The 27809-nt window shown below is 40.4% G+C and overlaps 1 protein-coding gene across 3 annotated transcripts in view; it reads right to left on the bottom strand.

Moving 5' to 3' along the window:
• Nucleotides 1-27809, bottom strand: part of SIRT1 (sirtuin 1) — a 34588-nt gene that overhangs the window by 3206 nt on the left and 3573 nt on the right. For 2 of the 3 annotated variants that reach the window (XM_034930667.3, XM_003830305.4), the window contains exons 2-8: nucleotides 26652-26768; nucleotides 25052-25293; nucleotides 22621-22773; nucleotides 8199-8346; nucleotides 7022-7101; nucleotides 5703-5889; nucleotides 2134-2691 (exon numbers count right to left, since the gene is read on the bottom strand). In XM_034930667.3, coding sequence (XP_034786558.1) covers nucleotides 2134-2691; nucleotides 5703-5889; nucleotides 7022-7101; nucleotides 8199-8346; nucleotides 22621-22773; nucleotides 25052-25293; nucleotides 26652-26768 — 1485 coding nt within the window. Of the gene's footprint in view, nucleotides 1-2133; nucleotides 2692-5702; nucleotides 5890-7021; nucleotides 7102-8198; nucleotides 8347-8847; nucleotides 8973-22620; nucleotides 22774-25051; nucleotides 25294-26651; nucleotides 26769-27809 lie in introns of those variants that run through there. The other variant, XM_034930668.2, reaches the window with a different exon arrangement.

Below are 27809 nucleotides of genomic sequence, written 5' to 3'. Positions count from 1 at the left end.
ATGACCCAGTTCTCACCCTGACTACAACCTGTGTGACAATTCTGACCTGAATCCCTAAAATTTCACAGTCCACTACAAATCACTGTGAAAACCACTTATTTCCCTCTATTACAACAGACACATAGTACTCATCAGTTTCCTAAGACACCACAGGCAGGGCACAGTGGCTTACACCTGTAATCCCAGCACTTTGGGAGGCCAAGACTGGCAGACTGCTTGAGCCCAGGAGTTTGGTATCAGCCTGGGCAATGTGCCAAGACCTTGTCTCTACAAAAACTTAAAAAAAAAAAAAAAAAAAATAGCTGAGCATGAGGGCATGCGCCTGTGGTCTCAGCTACAGCTACTCTGGAGGCTGAGGCAGGAAAATCGCTTGAACCTGGGGGGCGGAGGTTGCCGTGAACCGAGATCACACCATTGTACTTCAGCCTGGACAACAAGAGCAAAACTCCGTCTCAAAAAATAAATAAATTAAAAAAAAAAAAAAAATGACTGTTCCAGGTTAACTCTGTTTCCTGGGCAAAGAGATTGTCCATTTGACACATCTGTCAAAATGACATTCAAGAAAAGTTCCCAGTGCAAGTCTTAGTGCATAGGTAGACTTTGTATACGCTAGAGACAACTGTGTATCTAAGTCAGTAGCAATTTTTCTACTTTCTGACTTCTGCCACGATTTGCAAACGTAAGCATCCCTCTATGCTTTTTCTAGTTTCCCCTGGGAACACGTCTGCTCCTTTTAAATCCCTACTTATTGTTAAATATTTTGCTCCTTAGAAAGCCTTCTGTAATCTAATCTCCAAGTAGAATCTACCTTTTGGGGCTGGGCGCCGTGGCTCACGCCTGTAATTCCAGCACTTTGGGAGGCCGAGGTGGATGGATCATGGGGTCAGGAGTTTGAGACCAGCCTGACCAACATGGCGAAACCCCGTCTCTACTAAAAATACAAAAATCAGCCGAGCAAGGTGGCGCATGCCTGTAATTTCAGCTACTCAGAAGGCTGAGGCAGGAGAATCTCTTGAACCTGAGAGGCGGAGGTTGCAGTGAGCTGAGATCGTGCCACTGCACTCCAGCCTGGGCGACAGAGTGAGACTCTGTCACCAAAAAAAAAAAAAAAAATCTACCTTTTGGGTGATGTTTTGTTCAAAACAATAATAAAGTACTTTGTTCTTCAGCAGCACCTATACCAAAGTATTAATGAGTATCACCCACATTTATAATTATACACAACATTAATCACTGTGTCTCCATAACTTACCACAGTGCCTAATATGAAAAAGGCCAAAGGTTTATTCAACTGAACTAAAATGTATTTACAGCAAATGACTGGAATACTCAAATACAGTTGTCTAAAATTTGTCAGTTTTCGCCAAGTATGGTAAATGGAATGAGACTTAAAGTTCTAAGTTATATAAGACTGTTATAGCTAAGTTACAGTGGTTTTCTTTTTTTTAACATAAGTTAGGAATTTCCACCATACAGACTACTTGGACTTAAAACATCGGCTTCCAAAGAGTAGAAAGTGATTTCACATGTCAGTTAACACTTATTGATAAAGACTATGCATGTTCTAAACAGGGTAGAAACTATTCCTATATTCAGTGGAGAAGAATCACGCGTGTTTTTTCTAAGTCCTCAGAGAAAACAAAGATGTGTTCTACATCTGAGACAACACCGCAGAGTAGTTAAGGGGGCAGGCTCTAAGCATAAATAGACTGGATTTTAATCTGGTTCTTCCACTTCTTAGTAGTTACTGTGCATGAGGTATTTAACCTCTATGGTCCCGAGTTTTCCCACCTGCAGAAGAGTAATAGTTCCTACCTCAGATTAAAATCAGGTAACATAAGTAAAGCAGCTGACCTACAGTAAGCACTCAAATCTGTCATCATTTCTGCCAGCTAATAACCCATTCTTATTTTTCCATCCCCTAGAGAAACACAACATACAGAGCACTATTAAACACTTCCTTCTCCATATCAAGATACCAGATTTACCTTTCTGATTACGAACTGTACAGTTTCTCTAAACAGAATCAACTACATAAAGCTACCCTATCGATTAACCTGCCGAAATAGCTAATTTTTTGGAAATACTGTTATGACATTTATACTTTCAAAATGGTTCGACTGCCTTTCTTACCATCAAGCCGCTTACTAATCTGCTCCTTTGCCACTCTATTAGGCCAGCATTTTCTCACTGTTCCAGCCACTGAAGTTCTTTCATTTTTCTCCCCAGTACTAGAACCAACATTCTTCAAATCCGGATTTTCCATCTGTTCAGCAATACTTTCAACATTCCTAGAAGTTTGTACTTCCTGTGGTTTTCCTTCCATACAACCTTTTGATTCAGACACATCTAAATCATCATTACTCTTAGCTGCTTGGTCTAAAAGTGTGACAATCACTGAAGAATCTGGTGGTGAAGTTCTTTCTGGTGAACTTGAGTCTTCTGAAACATGAAGAGGTGTGGGTGGCAACTCTGACAAATAAGCCAATTCTTTCTGTGTTCGTGGAGGTTTTTCAGTAATTTCTGAAAGCTTTACAGGGTTACAGCAAAGTTTGGCATATTCACCACCTAACCTATGACACAATTCATTAATTATGACATCACAGTCTCCAAGAAGCTCTACATCAAAATGCAGATGAGGCAAAGGTTCTCTATTAATTAATATCTGAGGCACTTCATGGGGTATGGAACCTAAAATAGGGTGAAAAATAAGAGTTAGAAAAAGGGAGGAGGAAGTAAGCTAATAAAACCACAACAGATACATTACGCAAAAATCCAACAAGGGCTTGAGCTCCAAATCCCCAAAAGACCCACGCACTGAATACTTAACCAAGCCATTACATTTCATCAAGCAAGCGTATGGGCAGTTCAGTGTCTTTTATAAAACGCTCAAGTTCTGCTCCTATCACCTGGTTACCCCTGAGCAATCTTCCCAGACTTTCCCACTCTGAACCTCAAATTTCCTTGTCTGCAGAATGGGGATAATAATAGTACTTCTCCACAAGACTGTGGTGAGGATTAAATGAGTTAGTCAAGTGCACAGAAGAGTTCTTGGCACATAAATGTTCTACTTAAGTAGCTCCTGATATAAAGAAGGTGAGCCGGGTACGGTGGCTCACGCCTGTAATCCCAGCACTTTGGGAGGCCGAGGCAGGCGGATCACCTGAGGTCAGGAGTTCAAGACCAACCCGACCAACATGGTGAAACCCCATCTCTACTAAAAACACAAAATTAGCCGGGCGTGTGGTAGCGCATGCCTCTAATCCCAACTACTTGGGAGGAGAACTGCTTGAACACGGGAGACTGCAGTGAGCCGAGATCATGCCATTGCACTCCAGCCTGGGCAATGAGGGAGGGAGGGAGGATAGGAGGGAGGGAGAGAGGGTGGGAGGAAGGAAGGACGGACAGATGAACGGAAGGAAGGACAGACAGAAGGATGAACGAAGGAAGGAAGGAAGAACGGACGGGAAGGATGGACAGAAGGAAGGACTAACGGAAGGAAGGATGAATGGAAGGAAGGACAAACGGAAGGGAGGGAGAGAGAGAGGGAGGGGAGGGGGGAGGGGGGAGGGAAAAAGTCATATAAACATATTCTACGCTATTATAAACCTGTTTCTTTTTTTAATTATCTTTGCAACACATCATACTATCCCACAGAAAGCTTTTGAAAGAAAAGTTTTTAAGGACCAGGCATGGTAGCTCATGCCTGTAATCCTAACGCTTTGAGAGGCAGAGGAGGAAGGATCACTTGAGGCCAGGAGTTTGTGACCAGCCTGGGCAACAAAGTGAATCCCGTTTCTACAAAAAAAAATTTAAAAATTTGCCAAGCATGGTGTGCGCCTCTGGTCCTAACTACTCAGGAAGCTGAAGTGGAAGGACTGCTTGTCCCCAGGAGTTGAAGGCTGCAGACACCCGTCTCTAAAAAATAAAAAGAAAAGCTTTTAAGCAGAGTGCCTTTGATTTTGCTTTAAGAAGAGCAACTCAAGAACAAAGAGATTTGTATATTAAATTTTCATGTTTCATTTAATTGCAAATTGTCTTGTATTCTACTTTAACAGAATTTCACAGCTAATTAGGTAAGACTGAGTTAACTGCTAAAGCCATGAGATATGGGATAGACACAAAATTGAAGAGCTTGACTCCATGTTTCTTCCAACTGTTTACTCTGGCTGCCTTGACTGCTGATGTGGGGTCTAATTCAATTCTCTGGCTAGGGATTTAATATTTTTCCTCTTCTCTTTCCCTCACTTATGAAAGGACACATCTGATGCAACTGCAATCTCTCTCTCTCCTCCTCTGATTCTAAACTAGAGGAGGAAACAGACAGTTTGAGAATATATATGACAAAGAAATTTTCCTAAGAGTAATAGGGATTTAAATTTTATGTGAACACTTTTATATACACACCCTTTTGGGTAAACTATATCGACATATCACCGTTACGGCATGGCTGTTACTACGACAAGAATGAACCAATCATTCTGAGCCCCCAAATTCCATCTTACATGGTATGTTACACTTCTACCTTCTACCAAATTATACATTTGAATTTATTAAATGTGAAATCAATTAAATTTGAAAGATCAAAACTGTAATCAAAAAATATAAGGATAAAGGACCATTCATAAATTAATTTATGCTAACCCTTGCAACATTAAAAACACATTCCACCAAAAACTCTAAGTTGAACTCTACCTTTGTCTTAATTTTTCACATAAATTAGAAGTAGAGTTTAGCATTACTTCTGGGTTTTTTTGTTTTTGATTTTTTGAGACAGAGTCCCACTCTGTCACCCAGGCTGGAGTGCAGTGGCACGATCTCGGCTCATTGCAACCTCTGCCTCCTGAGTTCAAGCGATTCTCATGCCCCAACCTCCCAAGTAGCTGGGACTACATGTGCACACCACTATGCCCAGCTAATTTTTGTATTTTTAGTAGAGACAGGGTTTCACCATGTTGGCCAGGCTGGTCTCAAACTGCTGCCCTCAAGCGATCCACCTACCTCGGCCTCCCAAAGTGCTGAGATTACAGGCACGAGCCACCAACATTACTTGTGTTTTGACAACCCTCCACCCCCCATCAAAATGTCAGATTCACCAGTCTCAATGAACACCACCACCTAAAAAAACAGTTCAGCCAGATGTGGAGGCTCTTGCCTGTAATCCTAGCTACTCAAGGGGCTGAGGCAGGAGGATCACTTGAGCCCAGGAGTTCGAATCCAGCCTGGGCAACACAACAAGACCTCATCTCTACTAAAAACAAAGAATTTCTGGCCAGGCATGGGGGCTCATGCCTGTAATCCCAGCACTTTAGGAGGCAGAGACAGGCGGATCACCTGAGCTGAGGAGTTCGAGACCAGCCTGGCCAACATGGTGAAACCCGGTCTATACTAAAAATACAAAAACTAGCCAGGCATGTTGGTGGACGCCTGTGATCCCAGCTACTCAGAAAGCTGAGGCAGAAGAATCGCTTGAACCCGGGAGGCGGAGGTTGCAGTGAGCCAAGATACGCGACTGCACTCCAGCCTGGGCAACAAGAGGGAAACTCCATCTCAATAAACAAACAAACAAACAATTTCTAAAATTAGCTCTTCACCACTCTTTCAAACAGAAGCAGAGTTAAGATTACTAGCGTCTATTATACAGACCCATAACCCATGACATTATATATAGAAATGTTCTCCAAAAACCATCACCAACTTACTTGGAATTAGTGCTACTGGTCTTACTTTGAGGGAAGACCCAATAACAATGAGGAGGTCAACTTCATCTTTGTCATACTTCATGGCTCTATGAAACTGTTCTGGTAAATTTTCACCAAAAAACACAATCTCTGGTTTCATGATAGCAAGCGGTTCATCAGCTGGGCACCTAGGACATCGAGGAACTACCTACATATTTTCAGATTTTGGTTGAGGTAGAGAAGCAAAGAGTAAGCCCAAGTTAGAAATAGTCAACATTTCCACACCTCTAAGAATACATTTCAGAATTATTAAAAAAAAAAAACAAAAACAGAAAAGCTATGGATAAACAGCAACTGTCAATGATGGGTAGTTTATTAACATACTATGAAACAATGAAATACTATGCTCTTGTTATAATATCTGTGTAGAAAAACACTTGACATTGAAGAGTCCATCATATATTAAGAGGAAAAACACAATGTGTGTATATACACTAAATGGGAATTGATCCTTTCAAAAAAAAATAGACATTTGTCAAATAAAATGATTCCATTTTATTTGAGATGGAGTCTTGTTCTGTTGCCCAGCCTGGAGTGCAGTGGCATGATCTCAGCTCACTACAACCTCCACCTCCCGAGTTCAAATAATTCTCCTGCCTCAGCCTCCCAAGCAGCTGAGATTAAAGCCATATGCCACCACGCCAGGCTAATTTTTGTATTTTTAGGAGAGACGGGGTTTTGCCATGTTGGCCAGGCTGGTCTCACTTCTGACCTCAAATGATCGACCCACCTCGTCCTCCCAAAGTGCTGGGATTACAAGCATGAGCCACTGCACCCGACCAATGACTCCATTTTAATATACTATTCTTCCTCTTTCGTAATGACATGATTACCTCCATATATTGCTAAGCACACAGGACATATTTCTGGATAATTTTTATTTTCTGCTACATTTTCCTATATTTTTTGGCAATGAACATGTATGAAATAATTTTAGAAGATTACCACAACTAATTTAAGGTCCAAATCTGACAGGCACAAAAAGGGAGAGGAAGGAGAAAAACTACAACAACAACAACTTGCTTATGATCTGACATTTTATGTTCGGCTTAGATACTAAGAAGCCAATTTCATAATTTTAAGAGACTTTATAGGGCTGTTTTCTATATAAGGTATTGAAAGGTTCTCGTGTATTTTACCAAAATTCCCAATTGCTAACTATTTTCTTCCTGAATCTTTCTGTACCATATATACTTTAAAGGGGTAAAAAAGGATTTTGAGGCAAAAGAAGAAATACTTCAGAGACATGAACAATTCCTAAAATATGGGCAACAAATTACCTGATTAAAAATATCTCCTCGTACAGCTTCACAGTCAACTTTGTATTTACAAATTAGGCAAGATGCTGTTGCAAAGGAACCTAAAAACAACCAACATATATATGCTTTATTAAATAAGTATTTCTGTTTCTTGAACACACCACAAACGTTATAAAGTTTAACATCACAAATGTTAAGAGGATTTAAGGATTTTTGTTTTTGTTTTTAACTTTGATTTTAAACCTCAGAACACACTGCAGATTTTGTGATATACTACAGGAGAATCTAGGGGATGAAGAATTTATATATTTATACACAGAATGAATATGATTCTCAATCTCTGAGACACTAATATAATGATGCCTTCTAAAGCTACTCTTTTCAACAAAACTGTAACAGCTCACTCCTCCAGGGCTAAAATCCTGCAGAGTTGGACAGTTCCAACTCTATTACCTTAGCTCAGCAGTTCTTAGAAACACTTTAGATACGTAATGGCCTGTTGATACTTGTTTTACATTAAACATTTCTGAATCTCTGAATCCTGTACATCTCAACTATCCAGTTCTTTTAGTTTCATAAAGATGTCACATTTCTTCATTAACAGCTAATACTACTCTTGTATTCAGAATTTTTTTTTTTTTTTTTTTTTGACAGAGTCTGTCTCCCAGGCTGGAGCGCAATGGTGCAATCTTGGCTCGCTGCAACCTCCAACTCCCAGGTTCAAGTGATTCTCGTGCCTCAGCCTCCTGAGTAGCTGGGATTACAGGCGCCTGCCACCATGCCCGGCTAATTTTTGTATTTCTAGTAGAGTCGGGGTTTCACCATGTTGGCCAGGCTGTTCTCGAACTCTTGGCCTCATGGGATCTGCCCGCCTCGGCTTCCCAAAGTGCTAGGATTACAGGCTTGAGCCACTGCACTCAGCCAGAAAAGATTATTTAAAATAATTGAATGCATGCAACTGCAGCATCTTTTGAAATCAAAAGCAAATTAATATCTGAGGTTTTCTATAATTAACTGTCAAGGCCAATACTTCTGTTTTTATTATTTTTGTTTTCTACTTTTCTGAGGTTATCGATAAATGAGATAACATGATTAAATAATGCTTTATCTCCACTTCTCGATGGCAGTCAGCTTTATAGGAAATATCTTCCTATAAAACTAAAATAAATTACAGAAAACCACTCTGAAGTTTACTAACCATGACACTGAATTATCCTTTGGATTCCCGCAACCTGTTCCAGCGTGTCTATGTTTTGGGTATAGTTGCGAAGTAGTTTTCCTTCCTTATCTGACAAGGCTATGAATTTGTGACAGAGAGATGGCTGGAATTGTCCAGGATATATTTCCTATATCAAGCAAAAGGTAGAAAAAATTTACATTAGTGAAATAAACTACAGATGTCATATGTTTAACAAAAAAATACTGATAATCCCACACACGTAATTTTAAAAATGAAATAGATGAGCATTTTAAAGTATCTAGATGGATGCGACACACACCTACAAAAGGATGGTTGCTGTCATATGCATAAAACTCAGCAATTAGTGAACTTGGCCCCTTGAAGAAAAAGACAAAGTCAGCCCATAAACATCTCTAAGAAATGTTGATATTTTAATAAAAGTCAGAAGTAATACAACCTTAGGATATCTAATTTTTGTTGGCTGCAAATTCAGATTTTTTTCTTTAAAGAAAAATGGGAAAGTTTAAACTAAAATTACAGATATCAAGGTAGGGTGATTTAAAAAAAAAGCACTGTCAATACAAGAATATTTAAAATTTTTTTTTGATTTATCATTCATTAGAATATCAACCTGCTGGAAGTTTAAAGCTAAAGTTTTAATCCTTACCAAAATTGTTTTCCTTCCACTGCACAGGCACATACTGGTATAGTATAGAGTTGCTCATGAATGCTGAGTTGCTGGATTTTGTGTGTGTGTTTTTCCCCCCAAATAATGCTTCAATGCTGTTTCTTCTTTAAAAACAAAGAATTCAGATATACACATGGCAAAAAGATCAGAGAAAAAGTATCAATTTTGGTCCTCCCAACTTTTGACAGTGTTTTTATTAAATTTCATTTAGTAAGTGACTATGGCAAAGGAAGTTTATTCTCTACTTTTTCCTTCAAAGTAGTAGTGCTATCATCTACTTACTTCCTTACCATTCATTACAGGCTCTAATCTATCACAATGCTAGCAAAAAACTAGACACAACCATATGTCCATCAATAGGGAACCGGTTGTATAAATATGGTACATCCATAATAGTGGAATATGTAGCCATTAAAAAGAATGAGGGAGATCTAGATGAACTGCCCTGGAAAATGGTTCATGACATATGTGAAAAAAGCAAATTAGTCACCAGTATGTATAACTTTTGTTTTTGTTACTAAGCAAAAATTGAAATTATATGCACATGTATATAGAGATGTCCATTTAATCAAGTCAGGAAGGATACAAACAGGCTGTAAAGCAGATGTGGGGAACTTTCACTTCTGACATTATACAAAAAAGTTTAATAGAGATTAAAGATGACTTTTTACCTATTTAATCTTTCAAATTAAAAAAAAATTCCCACTGCAACTTCTAGGTTCTACTACCCAGGCTTCTAAGTAAAACTTAAGTGAATTCCGTTAACAGCTATCACATACATGTCCACATGCTGCTAAAAACCTAGTATAAAGAATCCAAAAACGTTGCCTTAGATTCAAATATTTATCACAAATTTCATGAATAACTCTTTGCAATTTAAGAAATAGTGCATATAGTAGCAAGGGAAAAGCTTAATAAAGTCAATGTTTACAGAAAATCAAAAGCCACTGTTTTGGAAAAGTGAGTTCAGTTAAATCAACCACTGAACCACTGTTTTCTTCCCCAGAATGCTTTGTTCTAGTACATCTACATTTGAGAGATTAAGCATTGTATGTCTCATTAAAGCTCCTTCTGGAAATAGCTTTTAGAATATTTTAGGCACTATGAGAATATGCTAAGCAACAGATAAAATAGGACCTATAGTAGTAAGCAAGTGATAATAACATGCCAAATGCAGAATTTAAAAAATAAAATAACTCCAAAGCAAGGTCAGGGAAAAAGAGCAAGTACCAAGACTCCACTGTCCCTGAATTAACTGTGTGCCTTATCCACGTCCACCCCCACCCTTTCTAAAGGGTAGAGTAAGAAACACAAAGATGTATGGGACACTAGATTTAGCTCTTATTAATTCAACTACCTTTAAGACAAATCATAAAGGACATTTTTGTTTTATTTTATAAGCCTGCTTTTTTTTTTTTTTTTTTTTGAGACAGAGTTTTGCTCTTTTTGCTCAGGCTGGAGTGCAATGGCGCGATCTCAGCTCACCACAACCTCCACCTCCCGGGTTCAAGTGATTCTCCTGCCTCAGCTTCCTGAATAGCTGGGATTACAGGCATGTGCCACCACCCCAGCTAATTTTGTATTTTTAGTAGAGACGGGGTTTCTCCATGTTGGTCAGGCTGGTCTTGAACTCCTGACCTCAGGTGATCTGCCCACCTTGGTCTCACAAAGTGCTGGGATTACAGGCGTGAGCCACTGCACCCGGCCAAGCGTACGTTTTACATATGTGAGAATCTGAATGATTTGAGTCTTTGACTCATACTTTCCGTCAAGTATGAAATGAGCCATGTCTGAATTATTAGATTTAAATATAGTGTTCAAACTAAAAGTAGTAGTACAGGTGTGGTGGCTCACACCTCTAATCACAGCACTTTGGAAGGCCGAGGCGGGCAGGTTACTTGAGACCAGGAGTTCGAGACCAGCCTGGGCAACATGGAGAAACCCTGACTCTACAAAAAACACAAAAATCACAAAAATTAGCTGGGCCTCACGGTTCATGCCTGTAGTCCCAGAAACTCAGAAGGCTGAGGTGGGAGGATCACCTGAGCCCAGGGAGGTAGAGGTTCCAGTGAGCTATGATCGTTATCACTGCTCTCCAGCCTGGGTGACAGAGTGAGAGCCTTTAAAAAAAAAACAAAACAAACAAAAAAAAACTAAAAGGAATCTGAAATAATGAAAAAAATTACTCTGGAAGGACTGTTCTAATATACCACTCCTCCTAAGATAGGACCACTTGTTGAAAACCAATGACTGGAGATACAACTTACAGATAGAATACGCATTAACTCTTCCATGGTGAAAGTGTGACATGCTTAGTCCTATTCCAAGCAAGACAGGCCACCCAGTTTGACACGCCACCACATTCAGCTAATTTGTTTTTAGTAGAGAGAGGGTTTCGCCATGTTGGCCAGGCTGGTCTCAAACTCCAGACCTCAGGTGATCCACCTGCCTTGGCCTCCCAAAGTGCTTAGGATTACAGGTGTGAGCCACTGTGCCCAGCCAAAATTCCCTCTTTAAAAATCAGAATTTTTAGAGAATTCATCAAAATTTACTGATGTTAATCTTTGCTGATATCCACCCCCTCCTATATATAGTTCAGATGGAGGCAGTTAAGTAGAGTTGCTGAGAAAATAGAACCTAAACTTTCCTTCCTGTCAAAAAAAAGTGAAATGCATCAATCCTGCCAAGGAGAGTCCTCATAATCCCTCCTGTCTCTTTCATTCCACAAAACCACACTTGAATAAACTGCTCAACATCTTAATCAATACTAATAAATTGGTCATATGACAAATTCAACTGTATTTCAATATATAAACAGTATGGCTATGTTCTAATAAAAGTTTGTATTTATGAACACTGACATGAAAATTTTATATAATGTTCAAGTGTCATGAAACAGTTCTTTCAATTTTTTCCCCAGTCATTTAAAATTAATTATTAGCAGGGGGTGGAGGGGGGATTGGGAAGACGTTGGGAAGAATAAGTTCAGGAGATCTATTGCTGACTATAATTAAGAACATATTGTAGCCGGGCGCGGTGGCTCACGCCTGTAATCCCAGCACTTTGGGAGGCCGAGGCAGGCGGATCACCTGAGGTCAGGAGTTTGAGACCAGCCTGGCCAACATGGTGAAACCCTGTCTTTACTAAAAATACAATAACTAGCCGGGCGTGGAGATGCCTGTAATCCCAGCTACTTGGGAGGCTGAGGCAGGAGAATCGCTTGTACCTGGGAGGCAGAGGTTGCAGTGAGCCAAGATAGCGCCACTGCACTCCAGCCTGGGGACAAGAGCGAGACTTCGTCTCAAAACAAAAACAAAAACAAAAACAAATATTGTATACCTGAAAATTATTAAGAGTACATTTTAAATGTTCTCACCACCAAAAAAAAGTATGTGAAGTAATGAATATTAGCTTGAGTTAGCCATTCCATAATGTACACACATCAAAACATCATGTTGTACACCACATAAACTTTATTTGTTGATTTAAGTAATAAATTAATGCTTCATGCTTAGCTCACAGCCTATACAAAAACATGGAGTGGGCCACATTTGGACTGAGGCCATAGTACACCAACCCCTGTATTAACCTAACACAAGAGAATGTCAATTAGTTAAACTGCCAGTCGCCACTTAATAAATTTTAGTATGTACCACGTATAACATAAGCACTTTTAATTTCCTCTTTATTATGCTACAGACAAGGCTGAGGACTGGGTTTTTTAATTTGTTCGAGGCTGTAAAGAAAACAAAGAACATATGACAGAGACCCTATGCAGTCTGCAAAGCATACTACATATTTACTACCAGGCCCTACCTTACTACAGAAAGTTTGCTGATCCAGCTGTGAACATATACCCCGATGCAGATGAAAACAAATACAAAACAAACCTAACTTGCCATTTTGGTCACAAGAGCAAGTAAGTAGCAGAGCCCTGTTTTGATATGAAAATCCAGCACTGGACTGGGCAACATGGCGAGACCCCATCTCTACCAAAAATACAAAAAAAAATAGCTGGGCATTGTGGTGCACATCTGTGGTCACAGCTAGTCAGGAGGCTAAGGTGGGAGGATTGCTTGAGGCCAGGGAACAGAGGTTGCAGTCCAGCCTGGGTGTCAGAGCAAGACTATCTCAAAAAAAAAAAAAAAAGAAAACCTAAAAACCCTAGCATTTAAACCTCTATGCAGTATTTACTGTCTTCAATTTCTGATCCTTCACCCTCAAGTTTTCTATTTTTCTTTTAGGATAAGCACCATTTCTATTACATATTACGAACCAAATGACTAAGACTAGTAAGTACATTTCAGTTTGCTCACCTTCATGGGATTACTAAAGGCTGGAATCCCAAAAAGCCTAACTCTTCAAGAATATATAATGTACACGTACAACTATTATATATCCATAAAAATAAAATTTGAAAGGTAAATCAAAAGAAAAGAACATAATATTCCCAGAAGTCACTGTGAAAAAGCACCGAAATGGAGAAAAATGGCTAAAAACAAAGAGGTAATTCAAGGATATACAAACGGCCAGTAGTAACCAGCAGTCATCCACGCTAATAAAAACAGAACAGGCCTAACCTGGTAGTTAACGCCTACAATCCCAGCACTTTGAGTAGCTGAGGCAGCAGAATCACTCGAGCTCAGGAGTTTGAGACCAGCCTGGGCAACATAGCAAGACTGTCCATACAAAAAAAACAAAGAAACAGCAGGGCATGGTGGTGCACACCTGTAGTACTAGCTACTTGGGAGGCTGAGACAGGAGAATCATTTGAGCCCAAGAGTTGGAGGTTGCAGTGAGCTGTAAGATCACACTACTACACTCCAGCTTGGATAACAGAAGGAGACCCTGTCTCAAAAAATAAGATGTTGAGCCAAGCGCGGCGGCTCACACCTATAATCCCAGCACTTTGGGAGGCCAAGGTGGGTGGATCACCTGAGGTTAGAAGTTCAAGACCAGCCTGGCAAACATGGTGAAACCCCCATCTCTACTAAAAATACAAATTAGCTGGGCGTGGTGGCACACATCTGTAATCTCAGCTACCTGGGAGGCTGAAGCGGGAGAATCACTTGAACCCGGGAGGCAGAGGTTGCAGTGAGCCAAGATGGCACCACTGCACTCCAACTTGAGCGACAGAGTGCGACTCTGTCTCAATAAATAAATAAATAAATAAATAAATAAATAAAGCTGGGTGCTGCTTTATTTTTATAATTTTATTTAAAATTGTATTTATTTTTGAGATAGAGTCTCGCTCTGTTGCCCAGGCTGGAGTGCAGCGGCATATTATTGGCTCACTGCAACCTCCGCCTCCCGAGTTCAAGCGATTCTCCTCCCTCAGCCTTCCGAACAGCTGGGACTACAGGTGCTTGCCACCACGGCCGGCTAATCTTTTGTATTTTTAGTAGAGAAGGGTTTCACCATGTTTGCCAGGCTGGTCTCGAACTCCTACTCAAGTGATCCACCCGCCTCGGCCTCCCAAAGTGCTGGGTTTACAGGTGTGAGCCACCGCACCTGGCCTCTTTTACTTACTATAGTTTTTAAACTGCCTTAAAAACAACCCTAGATCAAAAAGACAAAAACGCAGATACCTATCAATAGGAGACTCATATACTGTGAAACAACTTTAAAATAGAATGCTACACAGCCTTCTTTGAAAAATAAGGTATATCTGTTAAGTGCTGTTACAAAATTATTCTCAAGAATATTATATGGTGAAAAAAGATAGAAAACAAGGTGTTTTTGATTCTGTTGGCATTATCAAGTATTAAAAACTTATGCTGACATCCCTCCCCTATCCCAACACAAATTTTTTTCCCCCCTGAATGATTTCCAAGAGTTTCACCATGGTAACCATTAAGGACAGATATTAGGGGCAGCAAAGACTGAAGGAAGGGGCAAACTATACATAGATACATGATTTTTGAAAGATACTACACACGTCTGGGTATCAGAGACAGGCCCTGTCTCAAATATATATATAATTATATATATTTATATAACTTTTTTTTTAATGCTAAGAATGTATTCTGGGGTTTTTGTGGATTTTGGGTGGATACAGGTGGCAGTGGCATGATAAATCAGCCAAATCAGCTAAATCCCAAAGTGCTCGGATTACAGGCATGAGCCACTGCACCCAGCCCTAATAGAAGATTTTATTTCAACCTTTCCAAGCTGCAATACAACAAAACATATCAGGAGACTTAAAGGCTTAAAGAAGAACTTTGACATGTTTCTCTGAAATTCAAAACTGAAATTCACTTTCAGGAATTTATCCTAAGAACACTGGAGACATACCAAAAAAGGACAACTGTAGCAACACTATTTGTACATCCAAATGTACAAATACAGAATTACAGTTCACCACTTCATAAATAACCATTAAAAAGTATTCAAGCACCTCACAGAAAGTAAGTTTATTATATTAAGTAGAATATACTACAAATTGAAAGCAAAGTAAAACAGCCAAGTTTTTTCTTTTCAGGGATGGGTCTTGCTCTGTCACTCAGGCTGGTGTGCAGAGGTGAGGTCACAGCTCACTGCAGCCTCAAACTCTTTGGTTCAAGCAATCCTCCCACCTTACCCTCCTGAGTTGCTGGGACTACAATCGCAAGCCACTGGGCCCAGCAAACGCCAAATTTTATGCTAAAAATGTAACATAAATCCAGCTACAATACTATAAACGTATAGATATATAATCCATATACATGTGAGTATTAAAACATTATTTTCAGATGAATGGCACTGTGACTACCATCTATTTTCTTTTTACTGACGTTGATTTTTAATAAGCTTGTTCTAGAACTCAAATTTTTAACTATTAATACATAATCTGGTATGTTTGCATATTATCAATAAAGTAATAATTTTTTGAATAAATGTAAAAATACATTCTTGGAATTAAGTTCATAAAATTCAGTTCGTATTTCTCCCTCTACCTTTTCTTGTATTTTAATCACTAGGGAAAGAACAGTGAATTCAGTATGGGACAGAAACTACACTCTTCGAACACAGTCCCTTTTCTTTTTTTTTCTTTTCTTTTTTTTTTTTTTTTTTTTTTGAGACAGAGTCTCACTCTCTCGCCCAGGCTGGAGTGCAGTGGCGCCATCTCAGCTCACTGCAACCTCCGCCTCCTGGGTTCAAGTGATTCTCCTGCTTCAGCCTCCTGAGTAGCTGCGATTACAGCACGCGCCACCACATCCATCTAATTTTTGTATTTTTAGTAAAGACAGGGTTTCACCATGTTGGTCAGGCTGGTCTCAAACTTTTGACCGCCCCCTGTGGCCTCCCAAAGTGCTGGGATTACAGGCGTGAGCCACCACGCCCAGCCGAACAAAAGTCCTACTTAAAAAAAAAAAAAAAAAGTTATTTTATACATCCTAATTCAGTTTCGCCTTGACTCTAAATACAACCACTCATTTTTATTAACATCAGTGAATTATTTTAGGTTTCTGAGAACCATGACCACAACTTATTATCAATTTAAGTCATTATGCAGGATAAGAACACAGTGCAGGCTGGGCGAAGTGGCTCACACCTGTAATCCCAGAACTTTAGGAGGCCAAGGTGGGTGGATCACCTGAGGTCAGGAGTTCGAGACCAGCGTGGCCAACATGATGAAACCCCATCTCTACTGAAAATTCAAAAAATTGGCTAGGCACAGTGGCTCATGCCTGTAATACCAGCACTTTGGGAGGCAGAGGTGGGTGAATCACAAGGTCAAGAGTTCGAGACCAGCCTGGCCAATATGGTGAAACCCCATCTCTACTAAAAATACAAAATTAACCAAGCATGGTGGCGGGCACCTGTAATTCCAGCTACTCAGTAGGCTAAGGCAGAACTGTTTGAACCTGGGAAGCAGAGGTTGCAGTGAGCCAAGATCCCATAATCAAGTCTACTCAAGAGGCTAAGGCAGGAGATTGCTTGAACCTGGGAGGCGGAGGTTGCAAGTGAGCCGAGATCACACCATCGCACTCCAGCCTGAGCAACAAGAGTGAAACTTCATCTCCAAAAAAAAAAAAAAAACAAAATACAGTTCAGAAATGGCCCCACAGCTTTAAAACTGGCCTTAACTGTTCTTGTGTGAAAGAATCCAAAGTGGTACCACAGCTAAGCACACTGTAACACACTGGTGCTCAGAGAGTAATTTTTTTTTTTTTTTGAGATGGAGTCTCACTCTGTCAATCAGGCTGGAGTAGAGGGGTGCGATCTCGGCTCACTGCAACCTCCGCCTCCCAGGTTCAAGTGATTCTCCTGCCTCAGCCTCCCGAGTAGCTGGAATTACGGGTGTGCACCACCACGTCTGGCTATTTTTTGTATTCTTAGTAGAGACAGCGTTTTGCCAAGTTGGCCAGGGCCAGTCACCTGGGCTTAAGTGATCTGCCAGCCTCGGCCTTCCAAAGGGCTGGGATTAAAGTCGTGAGCCACCTCAGTTAGCCTCAATGAGCGATTTTGCAAGGAACATTTTGAAGACATTTTTTATTGTCAGGACTTGGGGTGGGGATACAAACGGCATTTCGTAGGTGGAGACCAGCGAATTTTTTTTTTTTTTTTTTTTTTTGAGACAGATTCTTGCTTTGTCACCCAGGCTGGAGTACAGCAGCGCGATCTCAGCTCACGGCAAACTCAGCCTCCTGAGTTCAAGTGATTCTCATGTGTGTCACCACACCCGGCTAATTTTTGTATTTTTAGTAGAGACAGGGTTTCACCACGTTGGCTGGTCTCTTCTGAACTCCCAGCCTCAAGTGATCCGCCCACCTCAGCCTCCCAAAGTGCTGGGATTACAGGTGTGAGCCGCTGCACCTGGCCGGCCAGGGATATTGCCAAACATCCTACAACGCACAGGAAAGTTCCCCATAGCAAATAAATATCAGCCCAAGGCCGGGTGCAGTGGCCTGTGCCTACGATCCCGACACTCTGTAAGGCTAAGCAGGAGAATTGCTGGAACCCAGGATTTCAAGACCAGCCTGGACAACATAGTGAGAACTTGACTCTACAAAGAAAAAGAAAGTCAAAAACACATTTAGCTAGGTATGTGGTACGCGCCTATGGTCTCAGCTACTCAGGAGGCTCAGGCAGGAGCCCAGGAGTTCAAGGCTGCAACGAGCTGTGATGGCTCGACAGAGTGAAACTATCTCAGAAACAAAAAGAAAAATCCAGCCCAAAATGTCAATAGTGCCAAATTTAAGAAACTGCTCTAACAGAGCAATAACTTCCTTAACACACCTCTCCATTACTTGAAATTTCCAGTCTAAATGAAATTTAAGGGCTGGGCGTGGGAGACTCACGCCTGTAATCCCAGCACTTTGGCCTAGGCGGGCGGATCACCTGAGGTCAGGAGCTCGAGACCAGCCTGACCAACATGGTGAAATCCCGTCTCTACTAAAATTACAAAAATTAGCTGGGCGTGGTGATGGGCACCTGTAATCCCAGCTACTCAGTAGGCTGAGGCAGCAGAATTGCTTGAACTCTGGAGGTGAAGGTTGCAGTGAGCCGAGATCTCACCACCGCACTCCAGCCTGGGTGACAAGAGCAAAACTCTGTCTCAAAAAAAAAAAAAAAAAAAAGAAAAACTTAATTCTCAATAATCACATACAATCAATGATATAATAGATGGTATAGAAATTCTTTCCAAAAAAAAAGAAAGTCTCTCTTTCCTTCTGAAGTATCTAAATTTCACCAATATTTCCTTTTCATGGCTTCATTTTTAATGTTTTCTCATAAGTAGCAAAAATCACAAACCACTTTAGTGAACTTTCTGCCTAGTACACTGACTCACAGAAAAGCTTAGGTTATCCTATGAATATTCTATTCTTGTAATATTTAGAAATTCAGTAAAATATCGACAATATTTACATACCCTCCCCATCCTCCGTGTCAGGATACTATCCTGCACTCTTTGTCCTTACTTATTTCTCCTTAAGCGCTTTCGGCTCACTGCAACCTCCACCTCCTGGCTTCAAGCAATTCTCCCCGTCTCAGCCTCCTGCATAGCTGGGACGACAGGCGCCCGCCACCCAAGCCTGGCTGATTTTTGTATTTTTTATTAGAGACGGGGTATTGCTGTGTTGGCCAGGCTGGTCTTGACCTCCTGACCTCAGGTGATCCACCCACCTCGGCCTCCCAAAGTGCTGGGATTACAGGTGTGAGCCACTGTGCCCAGACTGGAAGCTTTCTTTTTTTAGTCAGTTCCCAATGTGAGAATTAAAGGATGGACAAAGAATTATATGTGAGTAACAACTGTAAAGGCTAGCTGATTTAACCATTACCATAAATGAAAACTCGGAAAAGCAAAATTAAATTTATCAGCTGGACATTGTGGCTCACACCTGTAATCCCAACACTTTGGGAGGCTGAAACGGGCGGATCACGAGGTTACGACGAGACACGTCCTTGCCAACATGGTGAAACCCCGTCTCTACTAAAAGTGCTGATCGTGATGGCACGTGCCTGTAGTCCCAGCTACTTGGGAGGCTGAGGCAAGAGAATTGCTTGAACCTGGGAGGTGGAGGATGCAGTGAGCCGAGATCGCGCCAATGCACTACAGCCTGGCAACAGAGCAAGACTCCATCTCAAAAAATAATAATAATAAATAAATTTATATAAACAGGATTAGAAGAGGTTACACCTTATAAGTGACTGAATTTTTTTTCAGTTTAACAATAAAAAATGTATTCTCCATAACTAGTGAGTCAAGTTTTTGTAGTTGATTTAAGATCAAAGTAACTTCTAGTTACTTGCTGGTCTTCTGATAGTGTCAATGTCTGCGCTACGTGGAGATTTTATAAATGCCAGTGTCCTAGCTCCAATTCAAGAAACCTTCAAGTCATACTTCACTGGTCTTCAAAACCATGCGGTAGTGCCACTAGCAGGAGTAGGTTAAAACAGTAAATCTTCACTAATCCATAATTAACAAAAAATAACTTTACATTATTTATTTAATCCAGGTATGAACCAGTTGTCTGCTCTAAAAGCTAGATATAGATGACCATCATCATTACGGATATATGAAGTAAAAAGTTCAAATTACATAAGTTTTAAGTTAAAAATTCTCGATAGCCTGCAAACTTTTCAAATTCAGTTTAGTAATCATATTCAAGAATTAATATAATTTTCCCACTTTACACTAATGCCCATTTAATATACCACAACCTGGATAAAACAAAAATTACATGGGGTGGAGGGGTGTAGTGATAGGGTCTCACTGTGTTGCGCAGGCTGGTCTCAAACTCCTGAGTTCAAGAGATCTTCCTATCTCAGCTTCCCAAAGCACTGGGATTATAGGCACGAGCTACTGCATCCAAAAAATCACCTTTTTTTTAAAGACAGTCGCCAATTTAAGTAACATAATTTATTCTGAATTAGCAAAGCTTCTCCTGTAGTCATGTAAATATACCACATGGTCTGAAAGTAGATAAGGCCACCGTTTAGTTAAAATTTAGGTTCATCGGCTGGGCGCGGGGCGCGGTGCCTCGCACCTGTAATCCCAGCACTTTGGGAGGCTGAGATGGGCGGATCACAAGGTCAGGAGTTCAAGACCAACCTGGCCAACATAGTGAATCCCCCTCTCTACCAAAAATACAAAAATTAGCCAGGCATGGCAGCACACGCCTGTAGTCCCAACAACTCGGAAGGCTGAGGCAGGAGAATCTCTTGAACTCGGGAGGTGGAGGTTGTATGGTGAGCAGAGATCACACCACTACACTCCAGCCTGGGAAACAGAGCCAGACTCAGTCTCCAAAAAAAAAAAAAAAAAAAAGCTAGGTTCATTAACTTCTGGATTCATTAAAGAAGTCCCTATTCACAACTTCTAACGATTAGGTGGGGAAAAAGCCACTAATACAAGACTCCTTCGCTGGAAGCCATCATCCTCAGCAAACTAACACAAGAACAGAAAACCAAACACCGCATGTCCTCACTCATAAGTGAGAGTTGAACAATAAGAACACATGGACACAGGGTGGGGAACACCACACACCCAGGCCTGTCAGGAGGTGGGGGGCAAGGGGTGGAAAAGCATTAGGACAAATACCTAATGAATGTGGGGCTTACAACCTAGATGACAGGTTGATAGATGCAGCAAACCACCATGGCACATGTATACCTATGTTAACAAACCTGCGCATTCTGCACATGTATCCCGGCACTTAAAGTAAAATAAAATAAAATAAAATGACTCTTTCAAATATATATACCTCCAAGTTTAACAATAACAAATTTTGTAATTTCTTTCCAAAAGACTGAAATACAGGAAAGAGAACAGTTTTCTAATGACTCAATCTCTTGAGAATGGTGTAATGCATTATTAAACTTTCTATGCTAAAGCAGAGTTGTACAATACGTACGTAATGTGAGACATACATATAACTTTAAACTGTTTAGTAACCACATTAAGGTGAAAACTGGCCAGGCGCGGTGGCTCACGCCTATAATCCCAGCGCCTTGGGAGGCCGAGGAGGGTGGATCACCTGAAGTCAGGAGTTCAACACCAGCCTGGCCAACCTGGTGAAACCCTGTCTCTACTAAAAATACAGAAATTAGCTGGGCATGGTAGCGGGCGCCTGTAATCCCAGCTACTCAGGAGGCTGAGGCAGGAGAATCACTTGAACCTGGGAGGCAGAGGTTGCTATGAGCCAAGATCATGCCATTGCACTCCAGCCTGGGGGACAAAGGAAGACTACTTCTCAAAAAAAGAAAAAAAAAAAAGTAAAAACTTCAAAAAACATACATATATTTTGGAAACACTCTTGCTCTGTTGCCCAGGGTGGAGTGCAATGGCAGATCATGGTTCAGTCTTGAGCTCCTGAGCTCAAGGGATCTTCCCACCTCAGACTACTGAGTGGATGGGTCTACAGGTGCACACCACCATGCTCAGCAAATTTTATTATTTGATTTTGTAGAGATGGGGTCTCATTATGTTGCTCAGGCTGGTCTCAAACTCCTGGGCTCAACTGATCCTCCCACCTTGGCCTCCCAAAGTGCTGAGATTACAGGCATGAGGCAACACGCACAGCCCAAAATACATTTTATTTAACCCAATATCAAAAGTATTTCAAAAGTAAGAATTCAAAATTAATTTTAAGAAGTATTTTTTCCATATAAAAACCAATATTTGTTTAATATTTGATGAATAAAACTAATGAAATACTTTGTATTTCCCATACTGGATCTCTAAAATCCAATATGTCTTCTACACTTACTGCACGTATCGATACATTTCAAGTACTCAACAGCCACATGTGGCTAGTGGCTTCTGAACTGGACGGTGCAACTCTAGAGCAGAATAAGGATCCTCTGCAATTTGCTGACAAAAATGCAACCCAAGAATCTTCCCATTCTCTAATTACAAATGATTTTTCAGGCACATCCTTATGTTAAAACTTGACTACGAAACACCAAAGTGATGTTATAACCTTTACAATCTCTAATAAAATATTAAAAATCACAAGTTATGTTACTTTTATATGGTGTACAAACCTCTTAAAAAAGCCCAGGCAGAATAACGACCATCGCTGAAGTGCAAATTTTAAAAATATGAACTATCTCTTTGAAAATAAGCTCACTCCTAAAATGAAGTAGATAATAGTCCTTCTCTAGGAATAAAGGAATTCTAGCCATAATGAGTGATCTTACTCCGCCACAGTAGCAGCATTCACTTTACTAAACAATGAATGATAACCTTAAGGTGGCTGTATGTGAACAAAATACTTTTTCATGAGAGAAGGCCAAAGAAACAACCAGAAGAGTTCATAGTACCTTTGCAAACTTGAAGAATGGTCTTGGATCTTTTCTGAAATATTCAATATCAAACATCGCTTGAGGATCTGGAAGATCTGGGAAGTCTACAGCAAGGCGAGCATAAATACCATCCCTTGACCTGAAGTCAGGTATTCCACATGAAACAGACACCTAAAATGTGCATGGCATAATTTGTAAAATTAAATCTTCTACCTTTATAGGAACTAGCTAGCTCTCTTACCATATAATTAGGTAAGAGTTGAGAAAGAAAATTTTAGTCTGAAACTTCTTTTAAGAAATAAAAATACAACCCTACCCTTATTTCAGAAATAAAACTCCCAAATAACTGAGTAAAATTAAATATACCTCATATTCCATCTTCAACACAGATAGGGAATTTTTAAGTCAGGCCAATTTTAAGCCTTTTAAGCGTTTAGCCAACAAATTAAAGCAAATGCAACTTGAGAAGAAAATAAACCATTTCAACAAATTATTTTAAGTAGGGAAGAATTTTTTCTTTTTTTTTTTGTTTTTTTTTTTTGAGACAGAGTCTCACACTGTCGCCCAGTCTGGAGTGCAGTGGTGCGATCTCGGCTCACTGTAAGCTCCGCCTCCTGGGTTCATACCATTCTCCTGCCTCAGCCTCCTGAGTAGCTGGGACTGCAGGTGCCTGCCACCACAACCGGCTGATTTTTTGTATTTTTAGTAGAGACGGGGTGTCACCATGTTAGCCAAGATGGTCTCGATCTCCTAACCTCGTGATCCGCAGGCCTCAGCCTCCCAAAGTGCTGGGATTACAGGCGTGAGCCACAGCGCCTGGCTTTTTGTTTTTTTTCTTTTTAGACAGTTTCGCTCTGACGCCCAGGCTGGAGTGCAGTGGTGCCATCATGGCTCATTGTGGCCTTAACCTTTCCGGCTCAAGCAATCCTCCCACCTCAACCTCCTTAGCAGCTGGGACTACAAGTACGCACCAGCACACCAGGCTAATTTTTTGTAGAGTCAGGGTCTATGTTGCTCAGGGTGATCTCAAACTCCAGGGCTCAAGTGATCCTCCCACTTTAGCCTCCCAAAGTGCTGGAATTACATGCATGAGCCACTCCACCAGCCAAGAATTTCTATTACAGAGAAGTAATTCCAAAGAAATTGCTCCTTTAGTTAGGATTCTATTACCTCAATACTACAACAATTCTCTATTTTCATTAAAAAAAAACAATGTATAGCCAGGCACGGTGGATCACGCCTGTAATCCTGGCACTTTGGGAGGCCAAGGCAGGCGGATCACAAGGTCAGGAGTTTCAGACCAGCCTGGCCAACATGGTGAAACCCCATCTCTACTAAAAATACAAAAATTAGCCAGGTGTGGTGGTGTGCGCCTGTAATCCCAGCTACTCAGGAGGCTGAGGCAAGAGAATTGCTTGAACCCAGGAGGCAGAGGTTGCAGTGAGCCAAGATCCTGCCACTACACTCCAGCCTGGGCAACAGAGCAAGACTCAGGCCAGGAGAGGCTGAGACTGCAGTGAGCCATGATGACACCACTGCACTCCAGCCAGGGCAACACAGCAAGACCCTGTATCCAAAAAAAAGAAAAAAAAAAAAGGTGTATAATATTTCAATTCTTCATTTCTTTGAGACGTGCCCACTAATCGTACAAAAAAATCCTGACATTTCAAAATAGAGATTTCAGAAGTTATTGTTTCATCATCTTACCAGAGTTGACTCCAATTTGACCTGGAGTCAAGGTCAATTTAAGTTAAACAAACTTGTCTACATCGTTATCTGTGAGCAAAACATACTCCTGATGATCATCTAAGATTATGTAACACCCTTTCGCAACTCGAAATGGCAGAAAACAGGACAAAATTTTACTACAGCAGTTGCTCTGGTTGCTAACATGTAATATACTCTGTATAAAACACACACTATGCAATAGCCTTAGGTAACTAATTAGCTGCAACCCTAAGGTAGATCAAATAGAAAATGTCAAGTCGCCACAATCACATCATCTTAATTAAAATGGAGGGAAGGTAGGAATCTGTTACTCTTCCCAACACTAAGCTTTTCACTTGTGAATACCAATTAGGTTTCCAGTTTCTCATAAAGATCTAACAAATACCCAATTTCTCCATCAGACTGACATCCCTTAACAAAAGCAGAGTTTCAATTCCCTGCATCTCCTTTAGGAGCTATGATATAATGTAGGTAAAAATCTTGCCTTAACTCCATTTACCCACTGTGCTATAAATAAGCAGAAGCAAATATTTTTTTAAGGCTGGAGAGGTTTTAAAAATCTGAACTAATTTAGCAACTGCTGCTGCACTCAGTTTTTGGCAGTTCCCAAACATCCATTATCATGTAAGGATAAATCCTTCTAAACCAGAAAAATGTTTCCTACTTGGAAAAGGCATAAGAAAATACATATACGACCTCCCCATGTACTAGTCTTACATACCCCAGCTCCAGTTAGAACTATAATTTTTTTGCACTCTTGCAGTAATTTCACAGCATCTTCAATTGTATTAATATCTTTTCTTTTTTTCCTTTTTGGTGGTTCTGAAAGGATATTAATAACAATCTGCCACAGTGTCATATCATCCAACTCAGGTGGAGGTATTGTTTCCGGCAATAAATCTTTAAGAATTGTTCGAGGATCTGTGCCAATCATAAGATGTTGCTGAACAAAAGTATATGGACCTACAATAAGGGGGAAAAGGCTTAAAGTCAACTTATCAAGTAATTCAAAATCTCATTTATTTTCTGAAGTAATGAGTTAGCATTCTGTGAGGGTTTTTTGCAAAGTAAGAAAATGCAATTTAATGGTATTTCATTCTCAGTACACTCAGAATTAATGCTATATCCCAATGAGATTAGGAAGATCTAATGAAGAGTTGGGAAGACCCCCTTCAGCTATAAGTATATATTTTAAGAGTCTAATTAATTAACAACCAGAATTAAGTTCTTATGGTTAATATCTAGAAACACACAACATAATACCAAAAGTATTTACAAAAGGGTTCTACAAATCAACATAGAAAAATCGTACCAGTCCTAAAAGCCTGTACTACTTATCATTAAAACCACACAGGAAAAAGAAATGAAAATCTATACATAACTGCCATCTTAATTTTTTTCCGGTAATTTTTCAATTTGATCTTAACCCATCTTCCAAGATAATACATACAATGTTGATGTTCTGAGAACTAATCATTTTCTTTTACCCTGAGATTGCTCAAACCAGCTCCCTAGGCTTGAGAAAACAAAAATAAATAAATAAATAAATTACAGACACCAAAGAGAAACTGATCTTCACTATGTTTAAATAATCAAGCCATTTGTAAGAGTGAGAACATAAAAAGATCCACTTTCAAGATGGTTATGTTATACCTTTGGCATAAAAAACTGATAATGCTTTCTACATCGAAATACTTTCCCATTTCATTCACATATTTATTAAATATTTATTGAGCACAAACTATGTGCCAGGCACTTTTTTAGGCACTGAAAAGACAGGAGTATACAAGTCAGTCAAAAATTCCTGCTCCCGTAGAACTTATATTCTAGACCAGGAAACAACACAATTTAAAAAGTAAGACACAGAGCTTTTCAAGAAGTGGTAAGTGTAAAATAAAGTGAAAAAACAAGGAATATGAAGTAAGGGAGGAAGATATTCTAACCGGATGAAGAACACTACACAAAAAGGGTACAAGTTAGGCGGGGCAAAGTGGCACATGCCTGTAATCCCAGCACTTTGGGAGGCCCAGGCGGACGGATCACCTGAGGTCGGGAGTTCAAGACCAGCCTGACCAACATGGAGAAACCCTGTCTCTACTAAAAATTCAAAATTAGCCGGGCGTAGTGGCATATGCATGTAATCCCAGCTGCTGGGGAGGCTGAGGCAGGAGAATCGCTTGAACCTGGAAGGCGGAGGGTACGGTGAGCCGAGATCGCGCCATTGCACTCCAGCCTCCGCAACAAGAGCGAAACTCTGTCTCAAAACAAACAAACCAAAAAACGTACATTTACTCTCTAAAATTAACAGCTCTGAGCCATACCTATCCGTGGCCTTGGAGTCCAGTCACTAGAGCTTGCATGTGAGGCTCTATCCTCCTCATCACTTTCACAGGAATGAAAACCATTAGTGATAATTTCATCACCGAACAGAAGGTTATCTGCAAAAGAAACCAAGTCAGTCAAGGCTATCAAAACAACATGCACCTAAAATGTATGAACGGTTATAGAGCAATCATTTTCATCGAGTACAGCATTTAACATTTACACGGCGTGTGTAAAGCATGCCTATAGGGTCAGCTTGCACTGTTCATTGGAACAGTTTCTTCATCTTTAGGAATTCTGCTCACTCAGTTTCAGCCAAAATCTAAAAATAAATTAAGTCTACTTAAAAAACAGAAAAGATAGCCGGGGGCGGTGGCTCACGCCTCTAATTCCAGAGCTTTGGGAGGCCGAGGCAGGCGGATCACCTGAGGTTGAGAGTTCGAGACCAGCCTGACCAACATGGAGAAACCTCGTCTCTACTAATAATACAAAAATTAGCCAGGCATGGTGGCGCATGCCTGTAATCCCAACTACTCAGGAGGCTGAGGCACGAGAATGGCTTGAACCCGGGAGGCGGAGGCTGCGGTGAGGCGAGATCACGCCATTGCATTCCAGCTTGGGTAACAAGAGCGAAACTCCACCTTTTAAAAAAAAAGAAAAGAAAAAAAAAGAGAAAAGATAATAATCTAGCTAGAATGTATCATACAATCACAAACAATAGCGTTCGTGAAACGTGTAATAAATGGACATTTACATAAAAACGTCATTCAAATATAACCTTGGCAATGCGCACGTTAAACTTACACAATACTACAAGTACCTCTGCATTGTTTCCTCTATTAAACAGTATTAATAACACAATTATTATTAGGTAAATAATAAATTAGTACTCAACTGTGTTGCTTGAAATCAGGGTCTCTTTACTAAATCAGTCCCTAAAAGCACATATTACTTTTTTTTTTTTGAGACGGGGTCTCACTCTGTTGCCCACCCTGGAGTGCAGTGGCACTATCACAGCTCACTGCAACCTCGAACTCCAGTAGCTGGGACTAAAGGTGTGCGACACCACGTCCCGCTTTTTTTTACTTTTAGTAGAGAGGAGGTCTCGCTATGTTGCCCAGGCTGGCCTGAAACTCCTAGGCTCAAGAGATCCTCCC

This window comes from Pan paniscus, chromosome 8 (assembly GCF_029289425.2).
Source record: "Pan paniscus chromosome 8, NHGRI_mPanPan1-v2.0_pri, whole genome shotgun sequence".
Lineage (NCBI taxonomy): Eukaryota > Metazoa > Chordata > Mammalia > Primates > Hominidae > Pan > Pan paniscus.
The sequence above is the reverse complement of the archived record's forward strand: the minus strand, read 5'-3'. Positions and strand labels throughout refer to the sequence as shown.